The sequence below is a fragment of the Cheilinus undulatus genome, linkage group 24, assembly GCF_018320785.1.
Source record: "Cheilinus undulatus linkage group 24, ASM1832078v1, whole genome shotgun sequence".
NCBI classification, from domain to species: domain Eukaryota; kingdom Metazoa; phylum Chordata; class Actinopteri; order Labriformes; family Labridae; genus Cheilinus; species Cheilinus undulatus.
In genome coordinates, this window is record NC_054888.1 from 20758997 (window position 1) to 20775686 (window position 16690).

The 16690-nt window shown below is 39.3% G+C and overlaps 1 protein-coding gene across 2 annotated transcripts in view; it reads right to left on the bottom strand.

Annotated features, from left to right (window-relative positions):
• Positions 1–15501, bottom strand: part of LOC121506481 (receptor-type tyrosine-protein phosphatase-like N) — a 39800-nt gene extending 24299 nt beyond the window's left edge. For both annotated transcript variants that reach the window (XM_041782316.1, XM_041782314.1), the window contains exons 1-2: positions 15323–15501; positions 564–614 (exon numbers count right to left, since the gene is read on the bottom strand). In XM_041782316.1, the coding sequence (XP_041638250.1) occupies positions 564–614; positions 15323–15401 (130 nt within the window). In that variant the 5' untranslated portion in view covers positions 15402–15501. The remainder of the gene's footprint in view (positions 1–563; positions 615–15322) is intronic.
• Between the last annotated feature and the right edge of the window lie 1189 nt (positions 15502–16690).

A 16690-nucleotide genomic window follows, 5' to 3' on the forward strand; every position in this document is an offset into this window, starting at 1 on the left:
AATAATGCAGCTGAGACACACATCTGCACGCTTAGACACTTGCACATCTGCACGCGCTCATTCATACGAGCTTGTGCACGCTCACATTCATGCACGCTCTTGTAATGACATCCTAACTGTGTTTGAACAGGATGCTAAAAACACACTAAGGGACCATAGAGAGTCTGTTAATGCAGGCTCAGCCGTGACGAACGTTCAGCTCTGACTGTTTGATGGACAGGGAGAACGTCACAGCTTTCTGAAGCGCGCCGCTGCAGCTAGAGCCTGCTGGGATTGCTCACTATCGCTCGATTTACTATTCTCAACACACTGCACTCAGGGCACTGTAAATATGAGCTTCCCACCGGGAGGGAAGTGTCCACGTCAGCCTGACAGACCGAGATATGTGAGAAGATTTCACTTTGTTTTATGAGTGAAATAAATAACCAGCAGTGTACGGAAAGTGTGGAAAGGGTCAGCTCAACGGGAATGAAACACGTTTTCAACCTTCCTGCAGCAGCAGGTAAGGTACTAAAGAACAGAATGTAAACTCTAAAACAGAAATATGAAGATGAGAAACTTACCATCGTTGCACAGCTGATCTCTTGGACAGAGCTTCTTTTCAAACAAACAACCTGCAGACACAAAAAGACAGAGAGAAATTTAGTCTGAAAGAAGCAGCAGGTAAAAGCCCACTCCTCTAAACCAGGGGTTCTCAAACTTTTAAGCCTATGACCCCCAAAATGAAGGTGCCAGAGACTGCGACCCACACTGCACCTAAAGGGGGTTGAACACAGCCATGAACATTCAATAGACATGTGCAGACAAGACTGTCCATGAAGGGGGAGCTTTATGGGGTCCAGCAAAACTGGGGGCTCATGTAGGCCAGCAAAATCACAGTCCATTGCAAAGTTAAGCTGTGATATCCATATTCTATCTTTTACCTGAATAATAACCACTCTTATCAAAGCAACACATCTTTTTGTATTCATTTTTGCTGTAGTATATAGCCTTCTAAAGGGAGGAAATGGGTTAAACTGGCAAAACTGGGAAGAACATATAGTGAAATTTGGTTAAAAAGGGCAAAAATGGATGTTAAAAGTGGAATAAGGGGGTGAAATTGGCAGAAATGAGTGAACAGAGGAAACTAAAAGTGGCAAAACAGTCAGAAATACTGATGGGAAAGGGTTAAAAGGTTCAAAAATGGCTTAAAAGGGAAAGACATGGACAGAAAAGGAAATGAAATGGGATTAAAAAGTGGCAAAATGGGTTTTAAGTAGCAAAAATGTTTCAAAAGTGGCAAAAATTGGTGGAAAACTCGTTAAACTGTGGCAAAATTGGTGTAAAAGTTGTAGAAATGAGCTGAAAGTAGCAATAATGGTTTGGAAATGGCAAAAACAGGCAGAAATAGTGGTGGAAAGGGTTAAAAGTGCCAAAAATGGCTTAAAAGTGAAAGACATGGACAGAAAAGGAAATAAAATGGAATTAAAAAGTGGCAAAGATGGGTGTTAAGTGGCAAAAATGTTTCAACAGTGGCAAAAATTGGTGGAAATAGATGATGAAAACTCGATAAAATGTGGCAAAATTGGTGTAAAAGTTGTAGAAATGAGCTGAAAGTAGCAATAATGGGTCAACAGATGACACAACTGGAGGAAAGTGGCAAAATGTGGTTTAGACATGGCAAAAACAGGCAAAAATAGTGGTGGAAGGGGTTAAAAGTGCCAAAAATGGCTTAAAAGTGAAAACCATGGACAGAAAAGGAAATGAAATGGAATGAAAAAGTGGCAAAAAATGGTTTTAAGTAGCAAAAAAGTTTCAAAAGTGGCAAAAATGGTTGGAAATAGGTGATGAAAACTCGTTAAAATGTGGCAAAATTGGTGTAAAAGTTGTAGAAATGAGCTGAAAGTAGCAATAATGGGTCAACAGATGACACAACTGGAGGAAAGTGGCAAAACGTGGTTTAGACATGGCAAAAACAGGCAAAAATAGTGGTGGAAGGGGTTAAAAGTGCCAAAAATGGCTTAGAAGTGAAAACCATGGACAGAAAAGGAAATGAAATGGAATGAAAAAGTGGCAAAAAATGGTTTTAAGTAGCAAAAAAGTTTCAAAAGTGGCAAAAATGGTTGGAAATAGGTGATGAAAACTCGTTAAAACGTGGCAAAATTGGTGAAAAAGTTGTAGAAATGAGCTGAAAGTAGCAATAATGGATCAACAGATGACACAACTGGAGGAAAGTGGAAAAACATGGTTTAGAAATGGCAAAAACGAAACGTAAATAAAATGGGATTAAAAGTAGCAGAAATTGGTTTAAAGTAAAAAATGTTTTAAAAGTTGCAAAAATTGGTGGAAATAGGTGATTAAAACTCGTTAAACTGTGGCAAAATCTGTGTAGAACTTGTAGAAATGAGCTGAAAGTAGCAATAATCAACAGATGACACAACTGGAGGTAAGTGGCAAAAATGGTTTAGAAATGGCAAAAACAGGCAGTAATAGTGATGGAAAAGTGCCAAAATGGCTTAGAAGTTAAAGATATGGAAATAAGTAGCAAAAATGCATCATGAATGGTTAAAATTGTTGGCAAAAAGTGATGAAAACAGGTCAAAATGTGGAGAAATGGTGTTAAGTTGCAAAAATAGGTAAAAAGAGGCAACAATTGGTGCAAATTGCGCAAAATTGATGATATGTGGCAAATAATAGTGGTGAAATTAGGCAGAAAAAGTTGTTAAAAAGTGGCACAAATAAATGCTTTCAATGTTAGAACCCAATAATAGTTTTACTCTTTTCTGTTAGCCAGGATGCTAGCACCAGTAGCACCATTGATATCATCACTAGGAGGGCCCATTCTCTGTTTTATTAGGGGCCCAAGCCTGAGTGCAGACTTACTTTTTATGGGTTTTTACACATTACTGTGATTTCAGCAAATATCTCACCAAATGACCATGTTTTTATTTAACATTTAACTAATTATATGCATATATTTTCGTAGAAATGGTTAAATTTTACAATTTGAACATATTTAAAAAACAGTCTTAGTTTTTTAAGGCATCTGACGACCCCCTCTCAGGGTCTCGTGACCCCGATCCAGCCCCAGGTTGAGAACCACTGGCCTAGCAGTTAGGTCAAGCCTCATGTGCATTCAGCATGGATGCATATCGACCAGTGTCCTTATAAATGCATTCATGTTCAGGATGCTCACAAATACACTTCACACGTATGAAGAAACGTCTCTGACAAAAGCCGGAAATGTCAACCTTGCACGGCAACATCAATCTTTGAGCCAACATGGACATAAAGCAGCTCTCAGGTCATATTTAGAGACAGAGTGAGTCCGCCAGCAGCACTGCTCTTCTTTTTGTGTTGCTTAGTGGTGCATATACATACCTGAGTGTGTGTGTGTGTTACAGTTGACCTTTTCCAGGTCTTAATCTGTGAGGCAGTAAACAGCAGCAGATGCGAAGCGGCCACTGTCTTCTGTTTATTTACGCCTGTTTGCGTTTGGTTTTTCATTAAAGGGTTTATATAATGCTGATGTGCATTATTCATAAAGATAAAGCACTTCTTCCTGCAGAACAGAGAGAACAAGCACACCATGTTCACGGCTCCACTACGGCTAAACTCCTTTATCTTTAACGGTCTAGAGTAGTCTCACACCACTGCTTACACTGATGATCTCCAGCAGTGTTTGAAACAAGAGAAAGAGCGAGCGTGTCATTCACAAAAATGGTACTGAACCATCCCTATCTGGATTAAAGAGACCAGAGATCCAGGTCATTGGACGTCATGAGTTAGATTTCACCACAAAAACCAACCTTGCAAAGCAGATGGGCTTGCAGATGAGACAAAAGGAAGTCTTAATGATGGTATGGTGGGTGGTGAGAGCCTGCATGGAAGGGGTTGGCCCTGAGGAGACAGAGATGACCATTCAGACTCCCTGAGGTGTTGTGGGATCAATATGCTTGGTAAGGGGAGATGTCGTGGCTCTTTATGCTCATTGGTGCACACGGTTGACTTGGAGGGTCAAATAGAAAGGGGATCAATTAGCGCTAACCCTTTCATTAAGGCAGGAGTATGTTGACATGATATATAACTGGGGTAAAGTAGAAAAATAATGCTGAACATGTTTTTATTTCAGTCCTGAATATGAGAGCACAGTGGCGTCACCATTCCTCCTGTCCCTGCAAAACTAACAGACTGCAGATGGTGATTAAATGGAAATAAAAATGGATAGAATCCTTCAAAAATAATAAGATTCTGACATGATGAAACCAGAGCATCCCTAACGAAGTTTCCTGAGACATTCTCCAATACTACAGCCTCCTCTAAAGCCTCAGGCTCAACTCCATCCATCTTTTCTCTTTCACCTGAAATCTATAAGATCTCAGACGGAATATCGACTACATGACGACAAACAAAGCGATGACAACGCAGCAGCCATCAGGGAGGGAATCTCCATTAAACGAAGGGGAGTGAGGAGCGGCTAAACATAGAATGGAGGAGAGATTCTCCATCCAGCCGCCGCCTCCTCCGTCCAAACTCCACATGATGACTAATCCTGTCCTCTCTCCTCTGCCCACGCAGCCCTCCCTCCTTTGTTTCTTCTTGTTATCTCTCTGTCCCAGTCCTCCTCTCTCCTCTTTTCTCCTCTGTTTGTCTCTAGAAGATGATCAGCTCATTAAACTCATCCTGCCGGCTGTCAGTCACTGTCATCTGTCACATCACCATCCATCAGCTCCTTAATGCACAAATTAACCTCCAATTAGAAGAAGTTCTGATATAATTGAGTATGTAATGAGCAGAATAAATGATGCACTATAAAAATTTAGTATGCTCCAGTCACCTTCTGCATTCATGAGGCCAAAATTCAGCATGCTGTCTTGTTTTTCCTTTTCACCACCATCTTTGCAGAGTTTTCAGTTTTTCTTTGATCTTAATAGAATAAAATTTTAAATAACCTCCTAATGTGAGCAGAGACTTAAACTAAAGCAAAGGGAAAAGTGGAGCTATGACAGTACTAACAAGAACTACTAGTTCTTTGTATGTGCATGACGTCAGCTCCTAATTCCTCTCTTTAATAATGATGTAAGGATGTGAAACATACTTTTGCTTTATTCTTTTGGCTCATATCCCAGTCAGACATCTCCCAGCAAAACAAATAGGTGCTGACGCTGTAGTTATCCACAGAAACTCAGTATGTAATGGAGAGATCCCCAAATCTCTTTTCCTTATTAGTTCAACATGAAGAAAGGGAAAGAGACAAAATAATTTCCCCTTGAGAAACATAAAGACCTTCTGTTGGCTGAGACGGTCTGAGTCGAGTCATTTTATGTGTTTTTCTCTGTTAAATTTAATCAGGAGGGAGAGCTTAGTGCTGAGTCTGTTTCTATGACTCCCTGTGTTCAGAAATGCTGCTGAATCAACATCTCTCAAAAAATCTACCACTTACTGAGTCACAAAAGACACTTAAATGTCCTGTTTTTACAAGAGCACCAAAGAACTTCCAATAAAAGCCCACCCGAAATTAAGGCCTAGTCTCTCTACCAAGCCTGGTGATACTCAGCATTTTGACAAATAAACTCATGTCTTCTTTAGAGGCTTAAATGTACTGTTTCATTCGAAAAGACCAGAAAACTCTGAATAGATGCCTACCCCAGTTCAAGGGCCAGCCTCTTTTGCAGCCTGGTGTTGCTGCATTTTTGACAAATAAAGACATTCTTTGGCTAAAGCCTTAAATATCCTGTTTTTATAAGAAGACAAAAGAACTTCCAATAAAAGCCCACCCAAAATTAAGGCCTAGTCTCTCTCCCAAGCCTGGTGATACTTAACATTTTGACAAATACATGCATGTCTTCTTTAGAGGCCTAAATGTACTGTTAAATAAAGAAAACTTTAAATAGAGGCCCATCTCAATTTAAGGCCCAGCCTCTTTTGCAAGCCTGGTTTTGCTGCATGTTTTGACAAACAAAGACACATCTCTTGTAAATGCCTAAATGTTGTGTTTTTATAAGAATATCAGAAAACTTTCAATTAAAGCCCTTTGCAAATTAAGGCCCGGTCTCTCTCCCAAGCCTGGTGATGCTAAACATTTTGACAAATACATGTATTTCTTCTTTAGAGGACTAAATGTACTGTTAAATAAAAAAGACCAGAAAACTTTCAACAGAGGCCCATCTGATTTAAGGCCCAGCCTCTTTTGCAAGCCTGGTTTGGCTGCATGTTTTGACAAACAAAGACATATCTCATATAGAGGCCTAAATGTTGTGTTTTTATAAGAATATATTTTTAAATAAAAGTCCACTGAAATGAAAGGTCCAGCTGCATGCTTTGAAAAATAAAGACATGTTTGAATTACAGGCTTAAATGTCCTGTTTTCAACAGAAGATCCAAAAACCTTCCAATAAAAGCCCACCCCAAATTAAGGCCTAGTTTCTCCCCCAAGCCTGGTGATACTCAATGTCTCGATGTCTTCTTTAAAGGCCTAAATGTACTGTTTAATAAAGAAAACTTTAAATAGAAGCCCATCTCAATTTAAGGCCCAGCCTCTTTTGCAAGCCTGGTTTTGCTAGATGTTTTGACAAACAAAAGACATATCTCATATAGGGGCCTAAATGTTGTGTTTTTATAAGACTATCAGATATCTTTTTTAAATAAAAGTCCACTGATATGAAAGGTCCAGCTGTTTTTACAAGTCCAGCTACGCTGCATGCTTTGAAAAATAAAGGCATGCTTGAATTACAGGCTTAAATGTCCTGTTTTTATAAGAGGATCAAAAACCTTCCAATAAAAGCCCATCCCAAATGAAGGCCTAGTCTCTCTCCCAAGCTTGGTGATGCTCAATATTTTGACAAATAAATGCATGTCTTCATTAGAGGCTTACATGTTCCGTTTTATGAGAATGTTAGAATACTTCAAATAGAAGCCCATCTCAATTTAATGCCTAGCCTTTTTTGCAAAGCCTGTTGTTGCAGCATGTTTCGACAAACATAGACATATCCCATACAGAGGCCTACATGTTGTGGTTTTATAAGAATATTCGAAAACGTAAAAAAAAAAAGCCCATTGAAATTAAAGGCCTGTTAAAAAAACAGTCAACATTCCACCTAAAATATGTAGAAGAAATCTAGAAGGCTGACTCATGTTCATCTCAGAAAGTGAACTCCACTCTTCCTCCATCGTCATCATCATTGCCATCACTTTCTCTGTGTGTCGCTCTTATCCTCCATTAGCTTCCTGCCAGATTGGATCCAGTGTCGTTCTCATAATAGTGCTGCTGGCATTTGTGGCTGCTTGTCCTCTGCTCTGCAGGCTGGCAGAGGATATTTAAGGTGGAATGAGTCAGCCAGTACAGAGGAGAGGAATGGTGTTGTGAGTGGCAGCAGGAACAGCAAGGTCGAAACCCGTCCACAGCTCTGCTTACCTTTAAACTTTTGACTTTTAACTACTCTTCAAGCTAACTGAGACTCACTGTGATGTACAGGCATGTGGGAGAGATTCTATGCAATTCCATCCCCACAACCCCTGATGAAAACAAACTCCAAATTGACCAAAGTAACGACAAATTAGGGGATCTTTGGCAACCTGCGGAAGGGGCTATAACGTGATTATTAACTCACTGCAACACATCAAAGTCCTCTATAGGAGCTACAATAAATACCTCTCCCCTTTGTTTCCTTCATAAATGTACTAAAATGTGAATTAACAGTGACAGTGTCAAAAAAAGATAAAAAATTATCTTCTGTTCACTCTCCATGGTGCTGAAACTCTCAGTCCAACTCTGTCCATGGTGGTGAAACACTCTATAAACTCTGTCCATGGTGCTGAAACACTCTTTTAACTCTGTCCATGGTGCTAGAACAATCTATTAATTATGTCCATGATGCTGAAATACTCTATTGACTCTGTCCATGGCGCTGAAACACTCTATCGACTCTGTCTGTGGCGCTGAAACAGTCTGTCCTGCCCTGTCCATGATGCTAAAACACTTTACTGACTCTGTCCATGATGCTGAAACACTCTATTGACTCTGTCCATGGTGCTGAACTCTCTGCCCAACTCTGACCACAGGGGCAAAACCCTCTATTGACTCTGTCCATGGTGCTGAAACAGTCTGTCCTGTCCTGTCAATGGTGCTAAAACATTTTACGGACTCTGTACATGGTGCTAAAACACTCTATTGACTCTGTCCATGATGCTGAAACTCTCTATAGACTCTGTCCATGATGCTGAAACACTCTATAGACTCTGTCCATGATGCTGAAACACTCTATAGACTCTGTACATGGTGCTAAAACACTCTATTGACTCTGTCCATGATGCTGAAACACTCTACAGACTCTGTCCATGGTGCTGAAACACTCTATTGACTCTGTTCATGGTGCAAACACGTTCTATTGACCCTGTCCATGGTGCTGAAACTCTCTGTCCTGCCCTGTCCATGGTGCTCAAACCCTGCACTCTGTTTCCGAGCACACAGGTGGTCACGCAGACAGGATGTAGATGTAGTAACTGTGAGCAGACAGCGCTGGGGGGACAGATATGAGCCATGACTGTGAATACAGCGTTCTATAATGCTGCTATATTATTCTTATGGGGATTTACAGTCCATCTGCAGAGATACATGACAAGAATTTAAGTTTGAAAGAGCAGAACAGGGCATGATTTAAGTCAGCCTTCAAAGATGAGTGAAAATTTCGATAATGTGGGAGTGTCACACTAAAGAAGTGATTAAGAAAAACCATCAGCCATCAGATAAATTGCTAATTGAAACATCAGTATCTGTCCTTATTTTCACAAGTGGTGCATGCATATTTTCTTGTAATTGATTTCCCCTGATAGTGGGTAAATTTTAGTTGTTTTCTAAATACCTTGAAGAATTACCCCATTATTATGAGAAAACCAACTTTTTATCCCAAGATAATAAAGATATAGTAGTTGAAATCTTAGAAAACAGCTGAAATGTGCCAGCTATCAGAGAAAACAGAGTAAAACTAAATCAATGGATGTATATCCATTTTCTACTGTCAGACACAATATAGTGACCCACTGAAAGCAGCTCTGTGATCTACTTTTGGATCTTCACCCACAAATTGAGAATCAGTACTAGGGGCCTAGCATTTTACTGTCCACATTAACAGATTAAATGCATGTTTTTGGTCTTACTTTACCATTTGGGAATAAAAATAATGTAAACTGGCAGTTCTGATGGGCCTTAAGGTTTCATCCTATCTTTCATATCCTCCTATTTCATGTTATTGACAGTCAACAATTAGCATCCTCTCATGTTGAGCTGTTAAACCCTATCCATTTAGAAACAGTGGATGTAGGGGGCTACTGAGCTGCAGTTTAGCGTAATAGTCCTCACAGGATATTAAGATTATATGGTGACCTTTTAAGTTCATTACTAAATAGCATTGTAATTCTCTATAATGTGTCTGTAATCTACCTGATTGAGCTGTAGCGTCTCTCTGGTACCCAACAGTGAAAGTCAAGGCCATGAAGTGATTAGTGAGAGGCTCAGTGGGACTTAGTGAGCTTGTAGCAACCCCAAGGGGTAAAGAAATGGTGGAAGTTCACTTTTAGCAGCTTTACATTCAGAGGATACAATAAAAAAAGTTTAAATTTGGAATAAACAGAAGATATTACTGCCACAATGAGATGATAAGCCCTCAAACAAGAGAGCCCTAAACTTAATTATGCACCCATGTGCCACTGATGTTATCTATCCTACCACATGGCCCCTAATGGACCCTGCAAACTAAAAGCAACTGTTCCTGGAGAGAGAGTAAGGGAAGCAAAGCCAGGCTGAAAGGCCCTGATGAGGCTAGCACTCATGACCACAGGATCGGGCTTTGCTCTGCCTCCCCCTACCCCTTAACTTTTAACTTTCATGAGGAAATAGTGGAGATGAAGGATTTTCACCTAGCTTTATTCAGGCTCCCAACTGGTATTATTCCTCCTTGTTAAACATCTGACTGTTTTCACTGGTGTAAAATATGCAATATTCTACTTTCTAATCATTTTTACATAATAGTTCTGGGCAGAGTGCATTCTAAGATTTAGTTAAACAGGACTCAATCACTTCAATCACTCAAATTATTTGAAAATAATCCCTTAATATGCCCATTTTCCCAGAATGTATTTGGGCATTAGACACTTCTGCACCATGAGTGAAGTTACCAACTAAGTTAGACAAGTCCTGCCTGTGTAACCTGACACACCATATACACTGTTTCATAAATCTACTGCATGGATATATGTCCTATTCATCTGGGAAGGGCAGGAATTTTCAAAAAAATTCCAATAAGGTGATTGGAGGAATCTTCTGTCTGGCACATTCATGACGGGCCAATCAGAGCGACCAATGATGTTGTATGCATCTCTTGTACGTTACTCTTGGGCTACCTAGGATTGTTAATAGTGGAGCTTCTTGATGAACAAAATTGACATCAAAGCAGTTTCAACAAATATTTTGAGTATTTTCAGCTTGTTCGGTTTTACAGTGAAGCTGTTTTACCAGGATTACTCTTGCTATGAGGGTGTGGTTTAAAAGTGATGTCACATGGTGCTGGGGTAACCCTGAAAATCACTGCAGTATGATAACAAGTCAATAAAACCAGAAAAGCTGCTATTTCATTCATTTCCTGGAGTTTGTTTCCAGCGTTATCATTCCTATAATACCCTTTCCTGAATTTGGTATTGATTTTGGGATGAATGTCATGGAGGTATAGGGAGTATTTTCATCCCCAGACAACAACAACCCAAGCATCTTTCTCCCTCTTTTCCCTGATTACACGTCTCATCAGTCTCCCTCTCTCTCTCTCTTTCTGCCCCGGTGTTTGCTTGAGAGTTTGTTGCTTTCCTCGCAGTCTAAACAACAAATGAATCATTCGGGCAGACAGACACATCTGAGCTGAACCCGCGGTCACAGCATCAGTGACGCAATTTTTCTCTGGTGTAAACAGATCTGAGACGCGGAGAGGGAAGCAGAGGAAATCTGATCTGACTGGCTGGATTGGTCTTGGTCTGCAGCAGCGTGAGGAAAAGATGAAATGATCATGAATTTGATAGCCATGCTGAAATTAAAGAGGCTCATTAGTGGATCATTAGAGCCCAAGGATTCCACACTTTAGGAAACAAAACACACTGGCACAATTTAAACAGTATCTTTTTAAGGTATCCTGCATAGGGCTGGGAAATGTGGACCTAAAATTATATATTTATATTTTTAGTGAAATGTTCATACCTGGCATATTCAGGTATTTTTTGTGAAGAAATAAATGGTTGTCTAAATACAAGAACTTTGACACAATTCCAGCAATAATCAAACCACACTGAAACCAGTTTGACTCCATGGAAATAAAAAAAAATTGAAGGCCTAGGCACCCAATGTTGCTCAATTTAATGGTCAAAAATTGCAGACAAACTCTTACACACTGTCTACATTGTACAAAAATATTTGCAACATCTCTGTGTACTGATGTTGCCAGAGATAAGAGTGATACTCCTGAATAGGGCGTGTCTCAAAATGATCAATAATATTTAAAATAAGCTTCAAAATGGAATAATATTCAGTTGAATCTTAATCCAGAAGAGAGAGAGAATTGAAGAGCACTGCCTAAATTGTGTAAAAATATTGTCAACATTTGGAAAAGTAGATAAAACTACAGGGAAACCTTGCTCTTCCCTCGCCAGCTCCACCCACTTTTCCAATGTGGCTAACACCTTACAGCCAATTTAAAGAGTTTTTTGTGCCTGTAATTTTTAATGAAAACTATCATTTCACCAATATTTGGTGTCAAGGACTTCTACTTTTGTTGCTGTGGCATCAAACATATATTAACATCATTTTAGTTTTATTGATAATATAATTAAACCAAATAAATAAAATGATAATTATCTATTTAGACTGTCTTGCCCTTTATCTTAACCTTGCAAAGCAGGGATTTGCCGTCTCTGTCAGCTGGCAAATCCTTCCTAAAAGCTCCAATCCACATTTGTCCTGAGCTGAACACTGTTCGGCCCAATCAGTGCCATTTGTGAACGAGGTAGTAGTGATGGGCGGGGCTTAGTTGTACTGAAGGCCGTTTGCAATGGCTGCCTGCAGTGTGGTGATTAGCTTGGATGTAGCTTTAGCATAGCATTGTTTTTTCTAGAACTGGACCACGTCCCAGTATGAAATAAATATTACAAACAAAACTAGAAGCTTTTCACAATGTGAAAGGTGTTTTCGCTCTTTTCCTGGCCTGCTTCAGCATGAGTTTGCAATCGTAACCGGTGAGGTTTGCCGGTGAATCCGGCGGCTACTGCTGCGGTAGCTGTTAGCTCGGATGTAGCTGAAGGAAAGTGGCAGTTTAATCCAAACTGGATCACATTTCTTATCAAAACAAGAAGAAAGAACCACTGAAAGCTTGTGTTAGAAGAGAAGGTGTCGTCTCCTGACTGGCCTTAGCATCAATTTTCTGCCCCGATAAGCTCGGCCATTAACAATCTACGGCAGCCGTAGCCTGTCAGCACATGCGTACAACTTAATTTTGTCTTGTCGCTCTGATTGGCCCATCCTGTGACAGGCAGAACATTCCTCCAATCACCTTCTGAGCATTTTTGTTTAAATCCTGCACTTCCCAAACACTTTCTATGGGAGCTTTCCCTGATGAATGTGAAATACATTACAGGCCCCTCTAGCAACTTATTTACAACAAAGCAACCAGCAACAAATCTAGCATCTTCTTCTGGTGTTACTGGAGACTTTTGGAGACTCTGACATGAAGTATGTTTTTCTCAAGCCTGTTTCAGACTGGCATTAATCGGTCAAGTGACTTTAATCAGTGTGTAGTGTAGGATTTATTCAAAATAAAAGAAATCTGTACTAAGGAAGGGAGTTTCTCCAAAGAGTTTCTAAAGTGAGCTTTTACTTTGAAAAGCAGAAATCAGATACGCACTCACACCATGATGATTTTTTCTATGACATATTCTACTAGTATAGAAATAGAAATCTTCACTGATAGTAGAGAAAAACTCCCTTAAAGAGGCCCATTGAAGCTTGTGGCCTTCAACTGGGTCACTAAGAAACACACTGTAGACTGTATTCTACTGACGTAGGCAGATTTCTGGCAAATACATTTCCTGGTTGAAACCAGACTCAAAAATTGGGAGAAAGTCTTGTTATTCCATTTTTTTTTGTTGTTGTTGTTTTTTGTTTGTTTTTGACCAAAAACAGGAGAAACTACCCGTTTTTCCGTTTTGTTTTTTTTTCCATTTTTGACCAAAAATGGACAAAATGGAAAAACAAGCTTTTTTTTTTCCATTTTTTTCATTTTTGTCACAAAAACGGAAAAACATTTTCTAAAAGTGGGTCAAATTGTGTTTTTTTTTCCAATTCCATTATTTTGTTTTCTTTGTTTAATAAAATTCTTGGGGATGAGGAAATCATGTGACCCACTGGGAAAGGTGAACATTTCAAAATAAAAGCCTTCATGTCAAACAAGAGCCAACCATTGTGTTTTATAGTATTTTAATAGTATTATCTATCTATCCATCTATCTATCTATACACAAGTATGTACATTGCATTCATATATTTATATACAGTGCTTAAAAAATTTATTAGACCACCCTAACCAAAGTAAGGTTTATGCCACAGCTGCCCTAAATTAACAGCATTGGTAATTTCCAAAATCATTTTTTATGTTTCTGCAATGGTTAAAACACCAATATGTAGAAACTCTTTAACCCAAACGATATTTTCAATGCTAAAATATAATTATTATTATTATCCATACATTTTCAAATTTACTGATTTACAAAAAAAAACTGAGAAAATAGTAAAGCACATTATTTTTTCTTGATTAATATGTCAAATTATAGTTATTTACCTGCATTCCTGAACAGAAAAATGAGTTTTAGTGGTTGAATGTTATGCTTGATTAACTTCTGACTTCTCAGTTTCAGTTTGAAATCCCTCATTCCTGTTCAAAATGGTAAAACATGAAGAGCTCACTGAAAATGAAAGAGTCTGCATTAAAGCACTTCATGATTTTGGATGGTCTCTGAGACAAATATGACAGGTGGGCTAATAAATTTGTCAAGCACTATATATATATATATATATATATATGAAATAAGAATAAAAGATAATCAAAGGTAATAGCATTACAGACCATTAATATGCCACTACATTTAAATTTTACATTACTTATCATACATTGTACATAGAGCATTTTGGCCTATTATAATACTGTTATACGCAATAGACGGCTCTTGTTTTGACACTAAGGCTTTTATTTTGAAATGCTCATCTTTCTCAATGGTCACATAATTTCCTTTTTCCTCGACTATTTCATTAAATGAAGAAAACAAAATAACAAAATTGTTTTGTGACCAAAAATGGAAAAAATGGGAAAATGACTTGTTTTTTCCATTTTTCTCACTTTTGGTCAAAAACGAAAAAAGAAAAATGGACTAACAAGAGTTGCACACGATTTTTGAGTCTGCGTTCAACCAGGAAATGGATCTGTCAGAAAATACACTGACCATTTGTGCTACAACAATGTAAATACGGCTGTGTTTATCTTTTTTCTGTCTATGGAAAAATAGGCGAGACCCCGATTCTCTAAATTCTCCCTCCCTGTGCCACACGTATCAGGCGGACAGCCTGAAAGCCTTGACTTGTTTAAATCAAACAAACTGAAAATCCAGCTGTGTCATGGTCCAGATGCTTCACTCTCTTAATGAGCAGCAGGTGCGTCTTGGGCTCCTCCCCCATCCCAAAGCAGCACAGGTTTACTGTGACTTGTTGTAGACTCTTAAGTGGACAATATAGTTAAAAACCAAACTTAAGAAAAATATATATATTTTTAAAATACATTTAAAAACCCTGAGTAAAACCTAAGTCCCCTTTGTCTCTCTCCTTCAGCGTCCACTACAATTACATACATATTGCCAATTATGCAAATTAGACGATGACGTCATCTAGCGACTTAAGCAGAAGCATTCTACCTAGCGTCAGGTTAGCTAGCCTACAGCTCGTTTAAAACTCTGTCAGTTGCCCAGCCCTACTCCTGCGGTGTTTTCAAGAGAATAACAACCAAAGTATCGTTGGAAAAGCTGCAGATTTTATGTAAAACTGATCGAAATTGCTCAAAGAAGCTAAAGCAGCAACATAAATAGCTTTCAGGAAACTTTAAAGTCGATGAGAAGTAAAACAATAACCACAGTGACTCAGAGGCAGGAGCCTGTCAGAGGTTCAGTCGTGATTTACGCTGCCTGGACGCCGTCAGTTTATTAACAGCGGACTGTATCAGTCTGTTAGATCGACTACATCAGGGTGGATCAGCTCCGGAGCTTCTTACCGTGTCGGGCGGCCGCGCAGAGCCGGCAGGAGGCGGTGAGGAGGAGGCACAGAGCTGCCCACAGCCGCGGAGACCTCATCGTACATCCAACATCCACCAGAGCTGCTGCTGCTGCTGCTACTGCACTTCTACCAGCTCTCCATCTCTGAGGAGAGGAGAGGAGAGGCTGCTACTGCTGCTGCTGCTTAAACCAGGACTGATGGAGGGAGAGAGAGGGAGAGAGGGAGACAGAGCGAGAGAGAGAGAGAGAGAGAGAGGTGATAAACACAGCCAGAGGGGGCGCCACACTGCATAAAATGACCATGAACTAATAAAAACACTATTTTTGACAGAAAAAGCAGCATATACAGTGCTTATCTGCGCTTCTGCAGCCTGAGAACACCACCTACAGACAGGAAAACTTAAACAGCTCTTTAACATGCTCACGAACGCTGTGCGTAAAAATCAGTGCGTAATTGGAACGGCTGCGCAGCTGATTCCATGAAAGCAAACGGAGCTTTTAAACTTACGTTTCACCGTGATGCTGTTCTTGTCCCTTTCATCCAAAAGTCCATCATAATGGGGATAATATCACAGTGTCATGCTGTCCTCTCTGTCATCTCGTTGGCTCAACAAGCTAACAATGCGCGCGTAATGACACAGATTGTTTACCTTCCGCTGATATGGCGTTACGTGCCAACCTGACTAGAGGAAGCGAGGACAAACAAGTGCTTTAAGGAGCTTCCTTTTTCTCTCTTTTTGAAACCACGGAAGAGAGGATATTTTGGGATTTTTCTTGCAGTAACGGATAACTTTTATGAAAATGTACGCGTTACGTTTCTCGTTTCAACAAAAAAGTAATCTGAGTACTCTAACAGATTACTTTGTAAAGCGTTACCCCCCACACTGGCCGACACCCACCAATAAACTTGTCACTGAACATCATGTAATATTTGCCAGTGTAGCATACTGTGTTAAATCAATAAAACTAGGATGACATTTGTAACTGTAGTTCAGTCTAGTCTATAAGAAACTAACTTATTTTTGGACATTTTTTGTCGTTAATATTACTATACTATTGTCTCATTAACTTTTGAAAGCAGGACTTTCACTGTGATGCTTTTTGTGAAGGATACTTTGGACCTGTGATCGGGTACTAGGGCTGAACGATTTGCAAAAATAATATAATTGCAATTTTTTCCCGCAATATTGCGATTTGAAATGCAACTATTTAGGTTCCTCAGTTTTTCTGTTGTTTAACAAACATAAGCAAGAAATCATTCTATATTATAACAATTACAATATTAGAAGAGTTTAAACTGGGGCTAAATTTAGAAAAAATACATATCTTTCTGTGATTTTTGGCTACTAAAGCAAATTTGATATCAA